At 48.4% G+C, this 13871-nt stretch overlaps 1 protein-coding gene across 1 annotated transcript in view; it reads right to left on the bottom strand.

Annotated features, from left to right (window-relative positions):
* The window catches only part of PSD2 (pleckstrin and Sec7 domain containing 2), a 146786-nt gene that overhangs the window by 90307 nt on the left and 42608 nt on the right, over positions 1-13871 (bottom strand). Inside the window, exon 2 of the mRNA XM_054037678.1 lies at positions 10807-11419. Coding sequence (XP_053893653.1) covers positions 10807-11366 — 560 coding nt within the window. The 5' untranslated portion in view covers positions 11367-11419. The remainder of the gene's footprint in view (positions 1-10806; positions 11420-13871) is intronic.

Here is a 13871-nt window from a genome sequence, read left to right as displayed (position 1 = left end):
GCCTCATTTTAAATATCAAAGGGTTTGGCTGCAAAGAAAACCAAAGGCTGTTGTTTCACCCTAGCCTTCTCTGTCATTCCCTCTTACTTCCCCTCTTCGGCCTCCGTTCTCTCATCCCTCCACCCCTTCTTTCCCTCTGTCCATGGGATGCATTCCCGTCCCACTCTCCTAAGTGCTTCATCTGAAGAAAACGAATCAGGGCCCTAACCCAGCTCCCAACCAGTTTCCTGGTTTAAACCTTCCAGGCAAAGCTGCCCAGCTGCCCCAAAACCTTCAAACAGGCTGGGAGTGGAGGCGGTGGTGCTCCAAAGGGAAACCAAGGCTGATTCTAAGAGAAAACATGGGTCAAAACAAGGCTACAATGGGAGAGGTGTTAGGTCAGCAGATTCAGCTTCCTAAGCAGGGGAGGATCAAAAGGAGGAGGGAGAGCATGGTCTTGGGGCAGCAGGAGGCAGGAAAGAGAGGGTGGCCCTTTCAGCAGCAGTTTTGTGGCCCAACAGCCACATGATTTCCAGCACTGACACCCTCTCTGAATTCAGTTTCTATTGACAAAACCCAACACTGGGCTCCTGCTAGAAAGGGTGAGTTTGAAAGTGGCCACGTGGCTCCCAACTAATGCTGGAAGAAGAGGGGGGGCTTCCTGGAGGCTGGGAGGAAGGGGTTGATGACTTCACTTTAAATACCTGAGACAAGGCACCCGGCAGTAGTAAGCCACTCCCTGGTGGCCCTGCTTGGGGGGCTGATGCAATCTGCAATTCAGTGCAATAGGTCTGAGGCGCAGACCCTGGCCAAGGCTTCGGTACTATTCTACACAGCTGCGGAGTCCTAAGAGAAGAAGTGCTGGAACACGGCACTAGGGGCCTGCTGGGAGGCATACGGGGAGCTGGGGCAGTGGCACCACAAGGCCTGCAAAAGTGGGGGGACCTATTGTGACTGTGGTGACTGGGTTTCCTGTAGTGGCCTTTGAAGAGCATCTGCCATGTTGAGCTGTGAGCTTCTGCTCACTGGGTCCTTGGAGCAATAGTGAAATTCCTCAATGGCAGCAGTTACCTGAGTCGGGGGGCAGGAAACCCGTGGTTATGGCAGGTGCCCAGCTTGGGACCCCTTACCAGTGCCAGAGGGTGGGTGGGTGCTCAGCAATTTCAGAATATCGGGCAGGTTTGAGGTGTCTTGGAAGATCTCAGCTGGACACGGGGTGAACGCACATCCTGCTGCAGCTGATTGCTCTACTGGGCTCAGACTGCAAAGCTGCATTTTTCACCACAGCTGTTTTCACTATTGCATGGCCACTGCCTTCTTCAGCGTAGCAAATTCAAAGAGGTGACGCTGTGCGGTGACACGCTGAGGGGCCCCGCCCTCTAACTGACCCTTTATCGTTCTCAGTGAGCATGGGGACTGATTCCCTGCACAGCATTACTGGGCAGGCAGGTGGATGGCCAATGCTTTGTAGGGCTTCATTATTATCACTAGAATTGCCCTAACACCTAAGGATCCCAGCCAAGGATCAGAGCTGCAAAGCACTGGGCATTGCACATACCAACGTCTCAATGCCACTCCCTGCCCCAGAGAGCTCACAGTGTAATAAGATACAGACAAGAGGTGACCGATGACTAACAGACAGGTAGGTGGGAGTGGTTCTAGCAGAGACAGATGTGTGTGATCAGTGATATGAGCTTCCAGCCTACCCAATGCCAGTGATTCGTTAGGCATCCCGGCAGATGTAGGTTTTACGAAGGGATTCAAACACAGACCCAGTGATGGCTTTCTGGGCTCTTACGGGGAGTCCTTCTCATGCACAAGGGGCAGCACAGGAGGAAGTGTGACAGTGCTTATGGGGGAAGCAGACAAGCAGATGATCGAAGCTGGCATCGTTGGGAGGCAGAAGGCGGAGCTGGCATTGTGATAAACAGTTAGACTGGATAGGTAGGGAAGGGCTCTCTGGTGTGAGGCCCAAAAGGTGAGGACAGGAAATATATGCCTGATGCGTTGGAGAAGGGGAGCCAGTGAAGGACAGCAAGCAAGGACAAACCTGGCATTGCCAACCCCAAGCATTCAAATATCATAAGGCCACTCCAAAGTCATGAGATTTAATAAATAACTCTTGGGTTCTTTTAAGTGATCCTCTAGCTTTTGAGCTGTCAGGGCTCACATTTTCAAGCTTGTCTCCACACCCTCAAGGGCTCGAAACTTTAATTTTTAAACAAAGCTGAGATTCTCACCTGACTCTGGGTGCTCGGGCTTTAAGAAAAACACCAACAATATCACCATATTTGTGAGTTTCGATGAATTTCACTCTTGTCAAACTACTTTGTGTCACCCCTCACTCTGCCCTCCAGGGCGAGTTCCATCACACGGAAATGAGTTCCTGACTAGAGCGATCCCTTCCTTCCTGCAAAATAGGAGGAACCTCGGAGAGGCCATCCACCTGATCTCATATCTCTAATCACCACCAGCAACGGAGATTCCACAGCCTGCCTTGGCAGCCTCTTCCTTTGCTAAATTGTTTGCAACAATTACCATCATAGTTAACTTAAATTTCCCCTCCTGCAGCTGAAACCCATTTGTTACTCTGTGTTCTGTTTGTACTGACTAACAAGAAGCTCTGGGCCTTTGCCTCCTTACCACACCCTCCCAAAAAGTCAGCACACTTGTGTGGGGGTGAGAGAGAATTTTAGTTCTCAGGACAGATGGTCCCGTTGGCTGTGCTGGAGCTCTCTGTCTACAAAACAGTGCCAGCTTCCCCCGTACTGTCTTCTTTTATCCATTCACTCCTCTTAGCCTATCCATGTCTACCTTCCAGACCTTTTACCTTTGTTGTTGACAGCCTTTGAGCTCCCCGTAGAGAGAACCCATGTGAATGGTAAGAGATAGTGCAATCAGAAATTGCACTGTTGGCTCCCAAGATCCATACCGCTAAGGCTGAGTGACACAAAGAACAGGCCGTGACTATCTTTTGTACGTAGGGGAAGCCACCCTGAACGTAAGTGTCTGCAACACAAGTGCAGAGAAGGAAGGCGGGCAACAACTCCTGGGGAGGCAGCCTGCAACCAGTCAAGACCAGCACCCAAGAGGGAAACAAAGCGAGGTGACACCTTTCATCAGAGATGAAGCGAGACAATCATAGTCAAGGTCAAAAGATTTTCATCCCTCACCAACAGGAAAGAATTTTAAAGAGATTAGAAATAGACTCTCTAACACTCGGGCCCATAGACACGTCCTGGACCTGACTCAGCCAACACTCAGCTTTGGGCTTGTCCACATGGCGCAACAGTGCGCATCAGTAGGGTGTGAATTCTAATGTGCACCAACTTGTCGCACACTAACTGGCCTGCATAGACACTGTTGGCGCACACTAAAAGTTCCTGAGTCCCATTCCAAACATTACCTTGTTAGCATTCACTTTTAGTGTGCACCAGCAGGGTCTACCCAGTGGGTGAATCATTGGTGTGCATTAGAATTCACATCCCACTACTGTGCACTACTGCGCCGTGTAAACAAGCCCTGAGATTTCAGATAAGGTCAGACCCTGAATCTGATTGAACTTGATCTTGTGTGTTGGAGTGGCCTGCCCACAGAGAAGAGTTCGGTACTGAGATATTAAATAGCATGGAAGGAGTTTGCTTTATACATAAGCTAGGATCCGTATATTTACTTGCATTACACTCATAAGTCTTCGTAACTGTATTGGAGTAATGATATCTCAGATTGCCTAGGCTCTTTTCCAATCATTCTTTCCATCATTAATGCTCATGGCAACACATGCAGAGCAATGGTTATTTATGCAACTGAACTGAGCTGGATTTTTATGCATAAAATTGTTTACATTTCTTTTCTTGCTGGTTAATTAGTCATAATAACGTAGAACCGCATTTGCTGTATTGGCAGTACTGAGTCTTGTGTCTGGAAAGAACACGAGTGAAATTAGGCCTTTAATGTTCTGCACTGAAGGCAGCAGCCTCCTGAAGAGTTGTGTTAAGGTTTTATTGAATGGATTTGGAGCACTGTCTGGCCATTCATCTTCTGTGGAAGAAATGCATTGGCAGAGGCCAACATTTTCAAACTTAGGGGCCACAATAGCTGTCGAAGGGTCTGAGGCACCCCTTTGAAAAAAGTTTTCTGAATTTTCTTTTAAAGATCCCCCTGCTGTTTTGAAGTCCTAATTAAATGAAAATATTTCCATGAACAGACAATTTATAAGAAAAATGATTTGATCTCAGTGATAAAGGAAACTCACGTACAGGTTCCCTAAAGGACCAAATCCTGCATTGCCTACTGGAGGTGTGCTGGGAGAAGGGAAGCAGAGAGCTACTGTCAGTGTGCTATACAGCCGAGCCGCCATGCCTGTGCACAGGGGGAGGCAGTGTGATCTAGTGGATAAAACACTGGTCTGGGAGTCAGGAGGAGACCTGGGCTGTATGGCCATGTTGTATAGACTCATAGACTTTAAGGTCAGAAGGGACCAGTATGATCATCTAGTCTGACCTCCCGCATGATGCAGGCCACAAAAGCTGCCCCACCCCCTTTCCCTTGACTCAGCTGTTGAAGTCCCCAAATCCTGTGATTTAAAGACTTCAAGTCGCAGAGAATCCTCCAGCTAGCGACCCCCGCCCCATGCTGCGGAGGAAGGCGAAAAACCTCCAGGGCCTCTGCCAATCTACCCTGGAGGAAAATTCCTTCCCGACTCCAAATATGGCAATCAGTAGAACATGCAGGCAAGATTCTCTAGCCAGACCCTCATTGACCATTGATACTATTTATCAGCAATGGCACGCTGTTGATTAATTGACTAAAATCACGTTATCCCATCAAACCATTCCCTCCATAAACTTATCTAGCTTAATCTTAAAGCCAGAGAGGTCTTTCGCCCCCACTGTTTCCCTCGGAAGGCTGTTCCAAAATTTCACCCCTCTGATGGTTAGAAACCTTCGTCTAATTTCAAGCCTAAACCTCCCCACGGCCAGTTTATATCCATTCGTTCTCGTATCCACATTAGTACTGAGCTGAAATAATTCCTCTCCCTCCCTGGTATTTATCCCTCTGATATATTTAAAGAGAGCAATCATATCCCCCCTCAGCCTTCTTTTGGTTAGGGTAAACAAACCAAGCTCCTCGAGTCTCCTTTCCTTGTATGATCTTGGGTGAGTCATTTTGCCTCTCTCTGAGTTGGTTTCCTCACCCACCCTGTGTCTAGCTTCATTATTTTGACTGTAAGCTCTTTGAGGCAGGCACTGTCTTTCACTATGTGAGTGTTTCAGGACAAACCCCTGTCAGGCACCCTCCTGCAGACAATTTCAGCAATACAGGCACAGCCCACCTCAGTTTCCCCTTCATCTGCACATGCAAAGGACTAGCATCTCTCAAACCCTTTATGCAGCAACACTGGCACAGTCTACAGATCCGTCATAGGGAAATCAGTTCTTCCCCAAACCCCAAAGTTACAATGCAGCAGCTCTTCAATCTCATTCAAAAGTCACCATTTCCAGGTCCCCCACCAGAAGGGTGACCAGACGACAACTGTGAAAAATTGGGACAAGGGGTGTGGGGGTAATAGGCACCTATGTAAGACAAAGCCCCAAATATTGGGACTGTTCCTATAAAAATCTGGTCACCCTACCCACCAGAGAGCCATTAACCCCTCTGCCCCAGGGCCCCACTCTCCAGGCCATCCACCCAAGACTCCTAGGCCCACTCCTCTCCCTCGAGTCTTCTCCTGTGGCCCCAACTCAGATCTCCTGTGAGAAGGTTCCCTGCAGTGTCTCACTCCCCCAGGCCTCCTCCTCTGTTAGTCCTACCTCTGCTCCTGGGATATAACCCCCCGGCCCCCGAGCCAATCCCTAGCTCTGGGGCCAGTTTACACTGCCCATACTGGCTCTTCCCCTCATTCCTAGGGGCCACTGCACAAACCTTCCCATAATGCAATAGGGCTCCCCAGCCCTCCCAACTGAAATCACCAGCAGCAGCTCCTGCAGCACCTTCCTTCTGCTCTCAGGCTGCTCTCACCTGCCCCTGCCTCACTCCTCCTCTAGAGTAGTCTCTCCTCTTTACATGGGCCAGCTGCCTTCTCATCAGCCCAGTTGGGAGGCAACTGAGCAGGCCCAGAGGCTGGTCTTAAAGGGGCCAATCATCCTGCAACAGTGCGTGTGTGTGTACAGCATGGAGCTCAGTGGGGCTTGGGTCGTCCCTGGGGCCCCTCGGCACTGCCATGTTATAAATAAGAAGAACGTATAAGGTAACTGGCAGTAAGAACACTACAGGCAGCGGAGAGAGTCGTTACTATAAGCAGCTGAAAAGCATCAGGCTGGAGCTGAAAGCAGCCCAGTGTTACTGGGGATATACAAGGGTACGGTTGGTCCAACATACTTATCTGGCCCTGTTCCTGCACTATCTGAACACCTTGTGATGTGCCAGGTAGTTCTCACACCATCCCCAGCAGGGAAGGAAGGGCCATTAACCCCATGTTACAGATGGGGATCTAAGGCAACAGAGCAGCTATGGCCCAGATTCTCAAGGGCACATAGGCTCCTAACTTGCACTGAAATCACTGGGAGTGAGGTGCCAAGTGACTTGCCCCAGGTCACACGGGAAGCCTGTGGTAGAGCAGGGACCTTAACCCCTAGACCATCTTACTACCCTACATACCAGCCTTGGGCTCTGCTCCGGCAGTCAGAGCCACACTGGCAGACCAGTCTGCCCTCCACCCTCCCAACCTGGCTCCCAGGAGAATTTTCTTTACCATCAAGGCTCCACCCATGCCCGAGCAGCTGATGGCAGAGAACTGGGCTTGGGGATAAAACACACAGTGAAAACTTTAGTGAGGCTTGGGAAAACAAAGGCTTTGCTGAATGTTGTGTAGGGGAATTTGCATAAATCAGAGTAGAAATGTATGTAAATGGGAGAGTGCAAATGTATGCTAATATATGGAAATGACAGCAGACACATCCAAAGTGGTTGCTGTTTCCTTGTTTGTTACTAAATATTTCATGTGAAAATGTTGCTAACACATACAAAGGTCGGGCATGGGACCAGGTTTGTGGAGCCCAGAGCTCTTTTCCCAGCTCTGACACTGACTCACTAAGTGACCTTAGGCAACTCAGTTTCCCTATATGTAAAATGGGTTAATGGGACTGACCCACCTTTGTAAAGGCCTTTGAGATCTCTGGATGAAACATGCTATACAAATGCAAATGAATTGGTAATTATAAATGAATTATCAGTTAACTATTAATTACTAATTAGGATATATTAAACAGGGTTTAGATGCTTTGTGATAGGCATCTACTGCACAAAATGGCGGAAGCAAAGAACAATACATTCACTTACAAAAAGTAAAAGAATAGGCCACATTCACAGCTGGTTCAATTCCACTGACTTCCACAGAATCTCACCTACTCCCCCCAGCTCTGAACTTGGTCTCACCTAATGAGTCACACAGGCTATTCAAGGCCAGAATATAGTGGGGGATGGCCAGCTTTGCAGATAATGAATGAAGACACATTGGTTATGACATATTGGGCCAAATTCAGCCCTAGTGCAAGCAGATGGATTGCTGTGGATTTTAGTGGAGTTGCACCTGCTTACACCAATGATGAATTTTCCCCCACCCCAGATGCTTCAACCTCTCATAACTATGATGCTTTCATAACTGTGACACAACAGACTGTTGAGCAGCACAAAGCAGCTGGAACAGAGGGAAAGAATCTGGCTCCCTCCTGGTAACCAAGAGATGTTTCCAGGCAGGGCTGTCAGTTATAGTGTGGCAGTTATATAAGCATTTTGCAGTTGTTTCTGGGGTGTGTTTTTCCCTATGTACTGGGCTTAGAATTTAAAACAGATTATAAATTAACCTAAGTAAATACATAAATAGCAAAACTAGTTCTTGGAATACAGAACACAGTCTGATTGTACTGTCTCCAAACCGTTGGTCTGCCATTTCACAACTTCACACCTTTAGCATGCCCAGAACCTTAAAATCATTACTCCTCCAATGGTGAACCACCGTTACATCTTTCTTGAGCCCTAATTCTTCAGCGGAGAACTGTTCTGCAAGTGATCTGAGAGAAGGCTTTATTCCTCCATTAGTTTGGAGCTTGCGCAATATATTAAGGATTCCATTGATATTAGCATGCGTCACTGTAAACCAGTTCTTTTATTATATTTTTAATTGGTGTCCTGTATGTTCACTGAAGCCATGTTGCTACTGCTTCTGGCTTTGGTCCAGGCAGAAGCTCTCAGAGGGTCACCACTGTCACCATTAGCTCTTGGCCAGACCTCTGAAGAGCCGTTTCAATGAACTGATGTGGAGTTTCTCCTGGTCTCAGGTTGTGGATCCTGGTGGGCAGCACAATTTGCTGCTCTCCCGCTTGCCAAGTGTCCAGCCCGCCCTCCCCATTGCTAAACTACCATCTAACAGAAGGCATCAAGGAGGATAACCATGCCCCAGACATTGACACGAATTAAAACTCATTCTTAGGGAACTGAGTAGCTACTTGGGACTCAAACAAACATCAGCCAAACACTGTTTGCTTTTGTCCATGCTGGTTTTGCATAAGTCAAGCAATGGGGCCACCTCTTTTCTAAGAAGATTGCTCCACAAGATCATTGATCTCACATTAGGAAACCTTCCATAAATTAGGTTTCCTAATGTGCAGCACCCTTGTGAAACAGTTCTCACATCCCCATCCAGAATCATTCCAGATCTTTGTACTCTCTCCTCTCACATCAGACCAGGCACCTCACTAACCACTCTGATTGCTCTTCTTTGGACTCCCTGCAGCTTGCTGGCCTCTTTCTGCCGTTGGGATCCCACATGTACTGTGGTGTACGAATCACCTAGGACAATGACTCTGTGCTGATTAGGGCTTGGACCACTAGTGCCCATGGAAATACCGAGGGGAGGGAAGCAGAAAATCCCATGCAGATCCCCTCGCATAGCGCTCTCCAAATCATTCCACAGGAGAGTGCAAGGGGTAGCAGTTCCATCAGCGAACCCCGTAGATTCTGGGGGATCCTGAGGTCAGTGCCATCTGCACAGAAGCCCAGTGCATCCTTACCACTTCTGGACCCCAATTTGGCTCTCCCTGGCTCCCTCCAAGAGCAGCTGCATGGTCAGAGATCCCCCCTCTCCCCCCCGCTTCCCCATCAAGTCAGGATTCCCAGCACAGAGGGGGCTGTGAAATAGCAAATCAAGCTACAGGTTGCATTAAGTCTCCATGGGTTCTTCTGTGAGGGTTGGGGGTGGGACAATGCCTGCATCTCCAGTCCCACAACCAGCCCTCTGTATTGCCCCTGACCTGCCCCCTGCAGATCTCTAACCCCCCAGTGGGGGCTCCGCTGGGTCCTGGGGCAGAGAAAGCATGGTGCACCAGAAGTGACTGCTTCCTTTTCACAGAGAGCAGGAGAGCTGCACAGAGAGGAACTGTTGTTAGCCAGGGGATTTATAAGGAAAAGGACCATTCCAGCCTTCCCTCTCCCCCTGCACCAAACTCAGTTACTCCTGGGAAAGACACCCAGGACATGTGAAGGGAATGAACCTATCACGTATTGATCTAAAGCATGAACCACTGTGGCATGAACTAAGAGTCCAGGGCAGGGGCTGCCGCATCCCCAGCACCCCTCGTTCCAGTACGCTGGTTAAGGGCCAGATTTTTAAAGGTATTTAGGCACCTAACTCCTATTGATTTCATTGGGAATTAGGTGCTTAAACAGCTCTAAAAATCTGACTGCAAGTCCATTGGGACTCAGGCAGTAGAAGACTCGTAAACTTCCAGCCATGGGGGGGTTGGGGAAGAATGGGACATAAAACCACAGTACTAGCAATCATTACATACATTGGGCCACTGGGGGTGGAAAGCAGGCATGTGTATTCCTAGCGTTTTATAACCCACTGTGCCTATGGATCTCCTGCTCTCTCGTTTCTGCTCTCTCCCAGGTTGTTCCCCTCTGACCCTGTAGCAGCTATCACGGTTTGTTTTGTGGTGTGTGTTCAGGGAGATCTGTAAACTCCCTCTCTCCAGCAAGGGAAAGGCACAGTAGTGTTAAAAACCTTTCCTGGAATCAGAGGAACGATGGGAAGAAATTTGTGTCACTCAGAAAATAATCTACATCATACTGCTATGTACAGCAATCGTCTTTGGGAAGGTGGAAAGGGAAAGCTGCTTCTTTAGCCAACTGTTTTTTTCCCAGCAGCAAAAGTGCACACGGGTTTGCTCTTGCAGGATCGCACGTAAGCACTGGTTTGTTATTGTAGGGTTGCATAGGAGTGCTGAGCCCTGGCGTTAACTTGTTACAGGAAGAGAAGAAGCGAAACTCTTATTTACGAAACACCCCATCTAACGAACGTAGGTGCTTGCTAATCAAGTCAGCCCTTGCCAGCACTTACTGCACAGTGGTTTTCCCCTTAAAAAAGGAAATACGGCTTGATCCTGCAAGGTGCTAGATACTCTCGGCTTCCATCAAAGAGTCTGATCCAAAACCCATTGAAATCTATGGGAATCTTTCCACTGACTTCAAGGCGTTTTGGATCAAGCCCTGAATCGCTGGGAGGTGGAGTGCACAGCAGCTCCCAGGAACACTCTTGTTATTGGCAAATGTTGACTCTATAATGGTGACTGTTTGACAAGAGCTTTGCAAAATGATATGATACAACAGAAGACAGTAAAGGAGGGTTCATTTGGGGCCAAAGCCAACCATGAGAGAGCTTTAGACCTGATGGTAGACCTGATGGTTTCCCCCCCTAGATTTAAGTGGGGGAAATATGATGCACATTAATCCAAGCAGTGAAACAAATTGAGAGAGAATCCCAGTTACCTTAGCTGTTCCTCTGAGTCCCCAGCACTTAACACCTCTGGAGAGTCCAGGAAGGTCTGCAAATGCACACCACTGAGCAGCTCGCTATACAGCTCCTTGCTTGGCGAGTCCCTCTCCTCCAAGTCAGCATCACTTCTCCTTGGCGCTGTGCTGCCCTGCGTCTCTGTTACCTCCTTGCCATCAAAGTCCCTCTCCTTCCTCGGCTCAAACTCTGTATGCAAACCGTTCGTCAGCACCAGACCGTTGACACTGCTGCTGTCACTCTCTGATTGTGCTTGCTGTACCCTGTTTCTCTGCATTTCGCTCTGCTTCCATAGGTCTGGTGCCATTTCCAGATGTTCGGCCCCATGGCCGGTGTTGTCATTGGCTGGGCTTCTGCGTTCCTTTGCTCTGGATGGCTCAGCGCTATTCAGGAGGCTGGCTTTTTCATTGGAGGGATTTGTGGGCTCTGCTGGCTGTTCACTCCCATTATTACAGGCTAACATGGCTAGCTGCAAGCCCGAGGTATGTGGCTCATTATACTCTGCAGAAGATAATGGACAGTGAATGTTTTCATTCATGTTCAGCTTGTTCTCACAGGGCTTGCCCTTGGTTAACTCAGGCTCAGTATTATCTACAAAGGAGAAACAGAAAATCGTGAGCGTCTGAAATTATCACCGTTAACGACGTTACTGTTTAATGACAGTTTCAAAGTGCAGAGGAATGAGACAAACACGCATTCAGACTCCTGGGCTGCAGCTGGGTGGGTGCCACTTCTCGGAGGTGATGGCTGGAGTGGGCTGAAAACTTTGAAAACTCATGCCCTTGCCTTAAAATAGAAGCCAGGGGAGGTAGCACATGTCAGAACAATTTGTGCGTATGGCCTATGCAACAGAGGAAAGCAATCGTATGATCCAAACACAGCCACAGTCCCAAAAGATCAGCCCCTTCTCATGGAGCAGCAGGAGACACAAGAAGGCACATGCGTGGCCTGTTTCCTACATAACCCTCCCAGAAAAGTGCAGAGTCAGTGCCTGTGAGTCTGCAGTTGGATCAATAGTCAATATGCCCAGTTCAAATGCACTTGTCCCCATGCTCATGCTGTGGCTCTGTCCTCCTCTAGTGGTTGGACCATATATAAAGATTTCTGAGTCTTCTACAGCCTTTGAGCTAACGGTGCTTTCACAGGCAGTTGAGCTTCATGCTTTTAAATCCAGAGATTCCCAGATTCAGCCCTGCTGAAAACCTGCTCTGGTGCCCAGTGGACTGTGGGAGGTGTCTGTTACAGGTCAGAGTGGGGCAGATACTGCTCCTTTGAAGCCTTTGGCAGGGCCATCAGGCTAATGGCTCACAAACAAGATCTCACAGGCTGTCACAGCACTGAGCGGGACTTGGTGACTATTGACATGGGTATACCACTCTGTCTAAAACTCTGGCAGCCCCAACCATATCACAACAGCCCCTGTAACACCACACAGACAGAAAACAGGCTGGTGTTTGGTTTGCCCACTAATCACTACCCACAGCAGTGGGTATTGACGATGAGGGCTGTTCCATGATCTAGCTTCATACCCATGCCTGGCGCTAAGGTTGCATTCATTCAGAGAATGGCCTGGTAGCACCAGAAATGCTGCTGCCATGTTTCCCCCCTCAGCTTAAAACTCTCCTTTGCCATGAGGCCTACAACAAACTTGACAACGGTTAGGCTGGTGGTGGACTGAACCCACTGTGTGTCATGCTGACCCAGACTGTCTGAGTGTTTCCTTGTGCTCTCCCTTCTGTCCAGCACCTAACACAATGGGGTCCTGGGCCAGGACGAGGTCTCTTTGTTGTTATTGCCATCATAACCTCTGAGGATAGGACAACCTCTGAGGATAGGACAAGAAGCAATGGGCTTAAATTGCAGCAAGGGCAGTTTAGGTTGGACATTAGGAAAAACTTCTGAACTGTCAGAGTAGTTAAGCACTGAAATAAATTGCCTAGGGAGGTTGTGGAATCTCCATCATTGGGGATTTTTAAGAGCAGGTTGGACAAACACCTGTCAGGGATGGTCTAGATAATACTTAGTCCTGCCTTGAGTTCAGGGGACTGGACTAGATGACCCCTCGAGGTACCTTCCAGTTCTATGATTCAGTGATAACACCTAACAACAACAGTAATCATAGTTGGCAGTGGGTTCATTGCCTGCCCAGAAGGCTGCTTTTCATGGGAAGGTGTCCCAGCATTGCAAGCCAGAGATTGCTGGTGCACAGGGGTACTGCTGCCAGTTGGCATGCCCATAAGGGGGTGCTGCAGCTGGCTGGCACACCCACGGGTGAGAGAGGACATTGGGTAGGAGAGTTCTCATGGTGGGAAGCACATCAGTAGAGAGGTGACTCTGCACAGCTGTCGGTGCCTGAGGATAGATGTCCCAGTGGTGAGTAGAGTGAAGCTCCAGAAGATGGCAGAATATCAGGGGAAGCACCAAGGTGGGTCTGGGCATCCACTGGTGTGGGGAAAATATTGCATTCAGTTAGCAGACTCATGCGGGGCATAAGGGTATTTGGAAACACTGCAGCATGACAGGTTCATGTCATTGCAGCCTCGGAGGTATGGGGTACTTCCTCCCAGATGTGTCTGTTGATACGTTACCTCCCAGTTAAAAGGCAGATTCAATCCCGGGCGTGGGAATAAAAGGCGGGCTAGTTGCAATTTTTATAACACCTTGTAGTACAGCAGAGATGTGCAGGCTTGCAAAATTATTCCTGCTGACTCTCTCTATTTAAAAATAGTTCCTTCACTGCCAGAGTAACACTTCTTTCCCCTACATGTAAATACTGCTGAAACATGACATCTAGTTGCCACTTAAGACCATCACAAATGTGTCCTTCATGAATATCCTAAGAATTGCTACCCAGGCAGGACAAAAGAAGGTCAACATAGAACAGTGGACAAATTATCATCTATCTATCTATCTATCTATCTACAGCACTACAAAAAGACACCTTACTTTTTTTTAACAGATATTGATGCCAGTCTTGCAAATAAAGTAAGTTGTTGCTGATTACAAAACAGTATTTGCATATAAAATAGTTTCAGTTTATATC

This window comes from Malaclemys terrapin, chromosome 8 (genome assembly GCF_027887155.1).
Source record: "Malaclemys terrapin pileata isolate rMalTer1 chromosome 8, rMalTer1.hap1, whole genome shotgun sequence".
Lineage (NCBI taxonomy): Eukaryota > Metazoa > Chordata > Testudines > Emydidae > Malaclemys > Malaclemys terrapin.
Note: the sequence above shows the minus strand (reverse complement) of the source record. Positions and strands in the feature narration are given on the sequence as shown.